This window comes from Vitis vinifera, chromosome 9 (genome assembly GCF_030704535.1).
Source record: "Vitis vinifera cultivar Pinot Noir 40024 chromosome 9, ASM3070453v1".
Classification (NCBI taxonomy): Eukaryota; Viridiplantae; Streptophyta; class Magnoliopsida; order Vitales; family Vitaceae; genus Vitis; species Vitis vinifera.
In genome coordinates, this window is record NC_081813.1 from 1,224,786 (window position 1) to 1,235,382 (window position 10,597).

Below are 10,597 nucleotides of genomic sequence, written 5' to 3' on the forward strand. Positions count from 1 at the left end.
TAGATCAAAGACTTTTTCTGATTTAATATTTTCTTAATATTTATAATTTTATTATCTTATGCCACAAACCCAACTCAACCTACAATAGCAGCCCTAGAATTAATCAATCATTTATGAGAAATGACAAAATCATATTTGGAACATGACTTGGTGACAAAATCATTTATGAAATCGTAGGATTTGGCTTTTATCGACCCAATACCTAAAAAATAGAGGTACCATACCCTCCATGATACAGAAGAAAATCACATGAAACCATCACAAAAGGAACAAGAAAATGGAAGAAAAAATTGAACTAGTCCGAAGTTGGCAGCCAACATAACAAAAAGAACAAATAATGGATTAATTATAGCATTCATTCAACTTTAAGGGGCTAAATTCTTTAGTTTACTATACAAACCCCAAGTGAACACCAGACCCTGACAGTATCTTAGCTGAAGATTGGTTGGATCCAAGGAAGACCCAAAACCGAGAAAATTTCGGTATTCAATATCCTATACAGTATTAACAAACCATCCATTTTTGAGCCAGATTCATGCCAAATACCTGCAATTTAACTAACATTTATACAAGAGCACTGTTGAAATGGTGGGGCAGTTCCAAGAGCAGAGCCCTCCTCTTTTTAAGTTCACTAAGCTACAAAGGGTCCAAGTCCAAAGCAAGAAAACCATCTGTTCATATAAGTATTATTAAAATTACAAGGCTCACTCAACCAAAATCTATGTTGCTGTTATGCTAAACGAGCTTGAAGCTAGCTAGGGGGTGTCCTATCAGTTTAGGGTATTTTCTGTTGCAGTGTCAGCCAAATGGAATGACTGTAATCAACTATAAATGAAATGGAAGATCGTCCACTGCTGTGTTTTTTTCCCTTTTCTTTTTTCTTTTTCTTTTTTTTCCACCATGTTTCGACTCCTCTGAAATACATACACCAACTAGTTACAGCTGCTGAACCTGCAATAAAAGGTTGAGGGTGAGTGGAGATTTACATTGAGGTTAGCAGGAATTGTAGTTAAAAGAATAGGATTCATGGCATGGTGGTCACTACAATTCAATCCAATAGTTTACTCCCCCCAACACCACCCAAACTTCCGAACTACAATAATTACCCCCTTAGGCTGTGTTTAGAAAACTCTCATGAGCAAATCAGAAGCAATTTACAAGTTTACAAAAGCACATTCTATTAGGTAAACAAACAGTTATTTCGAGAATGAACTACAAAATTAAACCATATGATGCTTGGTTAGTCGGACAGCATATGCAACCATGATCCTAAGAATTAAACCTACACCTTATTTTCAGAATTGTGCCTGCAATCATGTACTTCAATAATCACTTCCAGGAAAATGGATTGTATATGAAACCAAACAGCAATTTGAACTAAGAATTCAAAACCGGGTGTGTGTTAGTCCTGACCATGCAAATTCATCATATAAAACAAATGGGACGAGATAAAAAAAAAAGGGACACAACTTCTAATGGCAGCATAAAATCTCCTCATAACCTACTTACAGATGGAATGTTTAGTCTACTACACTTATTATGGCTAAACCAATATATGAAGAAAGCATTAGTTAATTACTTCAAAGGTCAGAATGCTTACCAATATGGTCCAGTCAGTTAAACCCTATCAGGTAACAAGTGAGAAGTTGTTCATTAAAACCGGGTAATCTGCTGCAGCATTTGGGAACTGGTTGATTGTGAAACCAATGGCTCTGCACTTGGTGAAGGTGAAGGCCTCATCATTGGATTCGCACCAACTGGGTTGTTGCCAAGGCCCTGCCTCATCATCTCTTTTGCATTTGCATTTGTTTCAGAGTGTGAGGATTCCATCAATGCTCGTACCTGAGCCAGTGTTTAAAGTGAAAAGCAAGGTTTAGAACCCTATGAAATGCAATAGACCAAATGCATGTGCAGAAAATTTTGAGTTACCATATCAACACGCTTCTTGTGGAGCTCACTTGAAGACTGCATGTACATATTTCAAATTCAGACATCAAATAAGACCTCTTGAAATGCTAATTCATAGAAATAATCAGATATATTTGTTTACAATAAAGTTCACCAAGAACACACCAGAGGACGATATAATCACACACATTAAAGCAAGTACAAAAGGGCAATGAATTACAAGAATATCTACCATATGGCTGCATAAATTTTTAAAATAATTTGAAACATTAAAACAACGAATTTAAAAACATAAAATAGACAAAGTTCATAGATTGCTTAAAACATACTTTGCACTTTGAATTTCTAATTTGCATAATCATTTGTCAAATACAAATTTGAGTAAATTCCCCTTTAATTTCATTAAATGCATGCAGTTTTATCTCTGAACAGGGCTTTGATATAGAGAAACAATAAGAGAATGCCATATCCCATGGTACAAAATCATGAAAAGAGAGTAAATTCTTACAGGTTTTGTTTGGTTCTTCTGCTCTTCACTCGAGTATCCTGGAATTTTTAAATCCCAATTTTTTTCTGCGATGATTTCCTTGCATTAGATTCATTAAGGCTCCATTCATTTTACAATGAAATAAAATCAGGAAAACAAACACATCAGTAAGTAAACTATAATATGACATTAAATGAAATGCATGTAACCAGACTTCTGTTCCAAAATTTACCCTTTTTGATAGGTAGACTTCTGTTCCAGAATACAACTTTAAGCACAAAACAAAATCATTACTTTCATTTGAAAGAATTATACAATTTGCTTCAACATATATTTGATATCAGTGCTCTAAATAGGAGAGTAGTGGCAGTTTTCTGAAAACCATTTCCCAAATTTGCCTCCTTTGAGGTAACTCCCAGCTCAAATGAAAAATCTGAGGGAGATCCCCTCCACGTTCGCTAAGAGGAACAACAAAACAAAAATCAGATTCTTTGGTATTCCGGCAGCCAGCAGGTAATATGAGACACCTACCAAAACTTTTTCCATTTTTTCAGTTTTTTTGATAGGCAGACAGACACCCAACCAAATAAGGACAACCCAGTACTATTTTTGGGTCCAAAAAACTCAATACTTCAAACCCATGCTAGATTCATGCTAGCATCTAGGAAAAGATATAGGCACATATCCCTACTATAGTCTCGCCATTGATACCTGTAATGCCTAAAACTGTCTATTCAGAAAATTTCATCAGAAACATCGCTTCAGAGGATTAGAAAAGGCAATATTGAACTGTTTATCAAGAGAAGATCCTATAAATGGGTCTGTTTTACTGAGAAGGGACCATATCCTAGTCAAGGCCCAGGATTTCCCACTTATTCAGGAAATCATCACCCCAGGTTAATGGAGCAGTATATTCCTTTACACCAGGCCTTCAACACATCTAGCATACCATGAATATTAGCTTTGCTGCCCATGTGTATGCATAGTGCCAACACGCATACCCTTGATGATGGTGTCCATGGGTTAAATGAGCCCACATGGCCTATCAAAGAAAAAAAGAGCCAGCATGAAAATCCTACAATTGCTCAGGAAACCTGCCTGACTCCAAGTTGCTCTGGGGCAGTGCACCTGATGTGCACACAGCTAGCTTACGTACAAGCTTGGAAGCATAACCATAAGTAGGCTGATTGTTCAATACAGCATCTCAAACACTTAGATGGCCCTTGTGCATATTGGATTGACATGTTAGAGGTTTGACACATGGCAGGGACCTAATGGAGACAACTGCCTTTCAGTGTATGCAGTGTCTATATGAGTGCAGATTTAATCACAAAAACAGATGATTGTATGAAGAATGCTGCTACATGTCATAACACTTGAGTCCACCAAAATTTCATCCATCTTTGGCCAATCATTATTTTGACCTTCTTTTTGCAGACATATATAATCATATCTCTTCCTAAAATTCAATCAACAAGTGAAAGTCACCCAACTCAGGTGATGCATATCATTTCCCTTATGCAAAACACAAAAAATACACTGATGAAATATGTTATAATGCAGCACAAACCTAGGTGTAGCAATAAATCCTTGGACTCTAAAGTGGAAGATTTCCGATGCTTTGCCAAGCTGCATGCAAATGTAGTTACCTGCAAACAGGTACAAACAGAGAAATTTTATTAGAAAAACCCCCCAAATCTAAAGCACAAGCATGAAACCATATACCAAAATATCTTAACAAAATATAAGGTACCCACTGGAAAGAATATAAAGTTAAGCTACAATGTTTTATAGCCTCACAACAGGCAAAAATACCACAGTGACATAAAGAATGATAAGAAGACCCTTAATTCAGACCCCAATGAACTGTGGCCTATGGGCAGTTCTTAATTTCCCTAATCTAGAATATTTTGACTAATCAAAATATGCTTTAATATCACATTTCACGGAAACATACCGATGTATGAAGAATTGTAACCACAGAAATGGAAATAGTAAGTATAAATCTCTATCACGGAGCATGGAAACAATAGGTGTGCACATGTATGGGCAGTAGGGGTAGGAGTCACATCTGTATAATGTTCATATGCAAGCACATACTTACCGAATCAATGAAGTCATCAGCAATCTCCAAAAGAAGATCTTCAACTTCAGGGTCCAGCTTTCCTTGTGAATCCACCTGAGCATGAGTCAAAGATGATCAGAATTACAAACTATTATTTTTGGGTGAAAATGAATAATAAATAATCAAAAATCAAAAATAATAAACAGAACGAGCAAAACAAACCAGAAGAAATTCAGAATCTCTTCTTAGAGGAAGTTGAAAGGTATATTAGTTTGGGGGATTTTTCAAAAGTTGATGCAAATGGCTGCATAGATTTTCAGTTTGAAATATCCAAGGCTTCTGATATAATACCAAAATTATGTCAGGGTATGGAAATCCAATGATTTTGACAAATTTTCCTTGAACAACGCACCCCCCCCGGAAGGAGTTGAATTATACCCAATACATATTTGTAGCATACGTGATTTCCCATATGATTCAATAATTCTCAAATGTTAATAAGAATATGACAAATTTCTCTCTCCTTTTTTTTTTTTTGATAGGCAAAATGTGTAACAAAGTACGCATAAAGTATGCATATGTCGCCAAAAACACGCAAATTTCTTGAATGGTTGTTGAACTAATTTTTGATTGCTTTTTTCCCCTTTTTGGTGTGGGGTAAGTGGGTGGGTGGTGGTGGTGGTGATACCACAGTAGACTAGCATCAAAACAGAGCTACACAAGATCATCCAGGGTTTTTGTATTCCCACGCTTCTTTTGGGTTTTTGGTTCCTTTGTATACATTGTGTACACTTCTTTTTATTCTAATACACTTACACTTATCAAAAAAAAAAGATCATCCAGGATCTAGACAACCTCTACCAGACTTTCCTTAAGCTGGGGTCACAGATTAGGAGGAATCTCCAACACAATTAAATCTCCCAATGTAGATTGACAAGGGATCCCCAGCCAATCAACACAAAAATTAGCCTCCCTGTAAGTATTAACCACTCAACAATCCCAAATTCTTCTCAGAATTTACTTCTGCTTATTGATGATTCCCAAAAGAGAGTTTTACATCATGGTTCTCCCGAAAAAAAGGTCCACCACCACCTGAGAATCTCCTTGGTTTTCCTTACATTTATTGACAATCCAAAAGGCAGATCACTCCTAATAATTTCAGATTGAAAAAAAAAAACCCTTAATTGGTGCAGTTTCCCAAAATTAAAACTTGTTAAGATCCTCCGGTATTTCCTGATCTGTTCCTAATACAACTCCCAAGTGCAAAATTACATGGAAAAAGAAAAGTTTAATATCAAATTTTTCATTGATTTTCAGGACATGATAAAGACAAAAGAGGAATCGCGTAGTGAAAACACAAGAATACCTGTGAAACTAGATCTTGGATCTTTCTCTTCCCTAGAAGTTGATTGCTTGCTTCTGTTCCTTGGCTTGAACTCCCCCCTGGTGTAGTTGTCCCAGATGCCGTAGCATCTGGCTGGGATCCAGTCAAACTTAAAGATTTCTGGCCTGCAGGACCTGCCATCCTTGGAGAAGCCTGTTGCTGCTGTTGCTGATGCAAAGTTGGCTGCTGCTGCTGCTGCTGCTGCTGCTGCTGTTGTTGTTGCTGTTGTTGTTGTTGTTGTTGTGATTGTATTTGCTGCTGAAGCTGCTGATGTCCCATTTGTGGCTGTTGCTGCACCAGCTGGGATAGTTGCTGTGGGTTCAAGGCCATAGGGTTCTGGTGCAACTGAGGAGATGAAGCCAATTGTTGTTGATAGAGGACCTGTTGCCTCGGTTGAAGACGGTATGAAGGAGACCCAGGAGTAGACATAGCTGGCATTTGCTTCAACCACTGCTGTTGAGATAAAGAGTTCTGTAGCATACCTGGTTGTCCATTCTGGGTCAAGCTAGACAGCTGTGGGTTCATAAATGCGAGTGACGATGTCCTTGGCCGGCTTTGAGCCTGTATTTTCCAGAAATAAATTTATTAATAAAATAATGTGTGCAAAATTAAATGTAAGAAAAAATTAGCAAAAAAGGTTAACACATAACAGAAAAGGCAACTGATCCCTGGCCTCATAACCAAGTTGCTAGTTTAAACTTCAAGTCATCTAGGTAATTTGCCATGCATTACTTGAAAACAACAGAGATTGTGGTAAATTAGTATACACTAAAAGGCAACAACTTGATTACATGAAACACAGAAATTTGAAATTCAGTAAAACAATCAAATATAATAACTAGAAATAAGAAAAATGAAAACAAATTAAAAGATCAGCCTATTAGAAGGCATATAGACGGGCACACCCTGCACTAATAGAAAGTCTAACCAGATATCTAAGTTCCCACGAAAAAGTTAAATTCAAGCTAAGCCCAAATTTACTGTGCCTGAGCTTGCCCAGATTTACATATATTACATATATTACATATGCTTTAGAAGGCATATAGACAGGCACACCCTGCACTAATAGAAAGTCTAACCAGATATCTAAGTTTCCACGAAAAAGTTAAATTCAAGCTAAGCTCAAATTTACTGTGCCTGAGCTTGCCCAGATTTACATATATTACATATGCCTTAGAAGGCATATAGACAGGCACACCCTAATAGAAAGTCTAACCAGCTATCTAAGTTCCCAAGAAAAAGTTAAATTCAAGCTAAGCTCAAATTTACTGTGCCTGAGCTTGCCCAGATTTACATATATTACATATGCTTTAAAACATAAGCAAATTCACAGATGTAGTCCCTCCTTAGAAAAACTAAATGTATTTTCTTGATGGCTATTGAATTGGGCCAGCAAAAACTATTCCCAATAAAAACTAACCACAATAGGCAGCTAATGTCCATGGTTGGGGCATGACATGCTGAAGCAGATCTTTTCTGGCTAAATGCAATTTGCACCCCTAGCCAGTGAATTTTAGAATCAAGATTAGACCAACTTAGTTGTGGAGTTGGGACTGCAAGAAAGAACAACCTTAAGGACTAAAAATAAAGAACTCATGTTGGAGCATCAAAATAAGGAACTAATGCAAGTGCTAGTTACTATAGACTTGAAAATTGAACAGTGGAAAAATCATCCAGATTCCATCTAAACTAATATTTTGAAATCATTATATTTGAACTCTACAAAAGCAATGCCTACTAACGACTTTTTGGAGAATGAATGTCACAATTTAGAAATTTTTTATAGGCAACAATAAGATTTTATAAACAAGCACCAAAAAAACACTGAACCAAGGTACATAGGACACATACAATGAGCATCAAAGGTACAGAGAAAAAAAGAGAGAACACAAAAAACAACTCTCTCCCTTAGCAAGAACCCACACAATTTGGAAATGGTAAAAAGTATATAGTAAATTTAAATTCATCCGATATGGTGATGCATTAAAATGGATAGATACTGGTATTCAGAGTAATCTGAGATTTGAAAATGGGCGCAAAATCACAGTTGTTTGGTGAACTGAAGTATAGCCAAAATATCTGTGTTATCAATGATTTCAATACCATACAGAAACTATAAACTTTTCCATTGCAAGAAGAGAAACAAAGTAACAACATGACCTAACAATTAGAACATCAGAGCTTGGAATGTTTCCGCTTTATCGGATCCAGAAACAGGAAATAGAGTAAATCAACATGAACACATGAATTTATACCTGAGAAGGGGTCAACTGAGATTGTTGTGTCAATTGCTGCCTCATCTGCCCCTGGTTTATCCGCTGCTGTGCATAAGTCAGGGTCCCATTTGGTCTTAATTGTGAACTCAAATTAAGGGGCCCCATCATCCCAATTGCTTGCATTCCTGACAAAGATTGCCCCGGAGCATTACCTGGATGAAATTGGGAACCCTGGACCAGTCCTGCTTTCTGTCTTGGCTGCACCGAGAAGATAACTTGTTTCAAATATGAATATGAATATATAAGTTTTTCATCGTTTAAGGAAAAAAGAATGAAAATTAGTGCACAGCCAACACAGTCCCTAATATGTTAGTCCATTGACCAAGTAAATCAATAAAATCCAATAATCAGTTATTATATAAAAATGTTCAAAGCTATTAGGAAGTTTACAATTTGGCTAATATAGAACATGTCTTCATATTCTATCTTTTTGGTGATCAGGTAACTTCTATATTTTTCTATTATGTAATCCAGTGATCCACAATTTAGCCAAAAGGTAGTAAGCAGATACCCCTAGACAGCTAAACCAATATAACAATATAGTTTAACTGTCACATGGTAACCATTTTCCAAAGTACTTTTCCCAAAGCAGTCGTATCAGCATAAAACTAGTATTTGACCATCATACAGTTAGCATTTCCAAAGTTCTCTCTTGCTCTTGCAACAAAAAAAAAATTGCACAAACACAACAATGGGTCACTTTTCCTACACAATTTTTTGGCCTTTTACCATAGATACAACAATTGGAATCCGAAAGATATCTTCATACCATGCTAGCCCCACTTTCTACATCCAAATTTTCACTTGTTTTGGAAGGTCCTACGTGTGCCCACATTATATAATTCCATAACAGATGCATCGAATTTATGAGCTTCCTTACATCTGACAGCAGAGTACCTCAATGAACTAAGAATTCACACTTAGAAATTTCCATCCAATAAATATTAACTTAGTCGTTTTCATCCTCACATTTTAGCTAGCATCCATAAATAACTTGATGCCACACTAACCCGACTTTCTACCTCTGAGGACTTCCAAAACTTCACTGGTTTTCTCAAAGGTTCTACCCATACTCGCATTATATAATCCCCAATACCAAGACATCAAGTTTGTGGTTTTTTTTTTCTTTTTCCCCTGTGTAAATGATAGCATAGTACATCAATGAAAGTAACAATTCACACTCAATCCAATCCAATAAACAAACTCCCAACAAAAAAAAAAAAAAAAAAAGGCGAATTCCAGCATCTACAAATCAACTCGTACCGACGTCAACAAACTGAACTGAGCAACAGCCGCCGCGGCCGCAGCCTGTCCTGACAGCATAGGTGACAAGTGCCCAGTCTGCCCCATCAACGCTGACCGCGACAAATTCCCTCCCCCACCGCCACCAGCAGCACCACCCCCCAGCTGCTGCTGATTCTGAGCCTGCTGAATCGCGGACCCACCGAAGTTCATCTGGCTATACATCCCCGTCTGCTGGCGCACCATCATCGGCTGCTGCTGCTGCTGCTGCGTCTGAGACTGCATTGAATTGATCCTTGACATGGACGGCGACCGCTGTAGTGTCTGCTGGATAGGGTAATTCAACCCAGGCAGAATTTGCTGAGGCTGAGACTGGGATTGGTGCAGAGGAGGGAGAGGCGGAGAGGAAATTTGAGGGAGATCAATGGAGGGCGAAGGAGAGGGAATTGGGGGGTTTGAGGAGGAAGATTGGTTCTGGGGAATGGGGTCAATGGGGTTGGTGGGTTGCATGGGTTTTGGGGATGATGATGCACTCTCCGCCATTGTGACTCTAGGGTTTTGGGGACTCTAGGGCTAGGGTTTTGGCGGAGATGGAAGAATTGAAAGAAACAAAGAACCCTAATTCATTGTGGAATTGGGTCTCAGAGAGAGATAGAGCTGTTGGAGAAAAAAGGGCACGGATATTTTCTTTACTCTCTTCAATCTTTCGTAGTTTGCCATTCAAGGTAAACTCTCATTCTTGTACCGCGGCTTTGGTTTAAAACCTTAAAATAAATTCAAATCTTACTTATACAAAGAACATCTAATATATTTTTATAATTTTTTCCAATTATATTTTTTTTATTTTTTTCCTTTAGAAATTCACAAAATACATTTCCAAAATTTTACCTTTTTCCCATGCCATAAGGCATTTAATTTGTATTTTTTTTTTTTTGGAACAATAGTTCCATAAACTTTTTAGTAATGTTTTTTACTCTAGATAATATCTTTGACCATATTAATAAGAAATTGTTTATAATATAAAAAGGTTTAGTAGCATATTTTTTACCATTTTTTTTTTTCTTCTCCTTTATCAAGCGTAGAAATTGACCTAAAATGGGTAAGCATGAGTTAGGCATAAAAAAAGTCGTTCAGAACAAACTGCATCAAAATTTAATACCTTTTCAAATATTTCCAAAACTAAAGTTTTAACGAGCCATTTATTTTGAGATGGGCAGATCAAAGCATATTTTTTT

At 37.1% G+C, this 10,597-nt stretch overlaps 1 protein-coding gene across 2 annotated transcripts; it reads right to left on the reverse strand.

Annotated features, from left to right (window-relative positions):
* Positions 1-532: 532 nt before the first annotated feature.
* On the reverse strand, positions 533-10,124 carry LOC100248501 (transcription initiation factor TFIID subunit 12b). Of its 2 annotated transcripts, XM_002264815.5 has the most exons (9): positions 9,384-10,116; positions 8,100-8,318; positions 5,827-6,405; positions 4,500-4,574; positions 3,966-4,044; positions 2,417-2,481; positions 1,930-1,965; positions 1,601-1,842; positions 533-951 (listed from the first exon to the last, which is right to left on the reverse strand). In XM_002264815.5, the coding sequence occupies exons 1-8, from the start codon at positions 9,903-9,905 to the stop codon at positions 1,654-1,656; spliced, it is 1,764 nt and encodes a 587-aa protein (XP_002264851.2). In that variant the 5' UTR covers positions 9,906-10,116; the 3' UTR covers positions 533-951; positions 1,601-1,653. The 2 variants fall into 2 exon arrangements, with proteins under 2 accessions (XP_002264851.2, XP_019077871.1); XM_019222326.2 differs by lacking the exon at positions 1,930-1,965 and having other exon boundaries at positions 9,384-10,124.
* Positions 10,125-10,597: the final 473 nt, after the last annotated feature.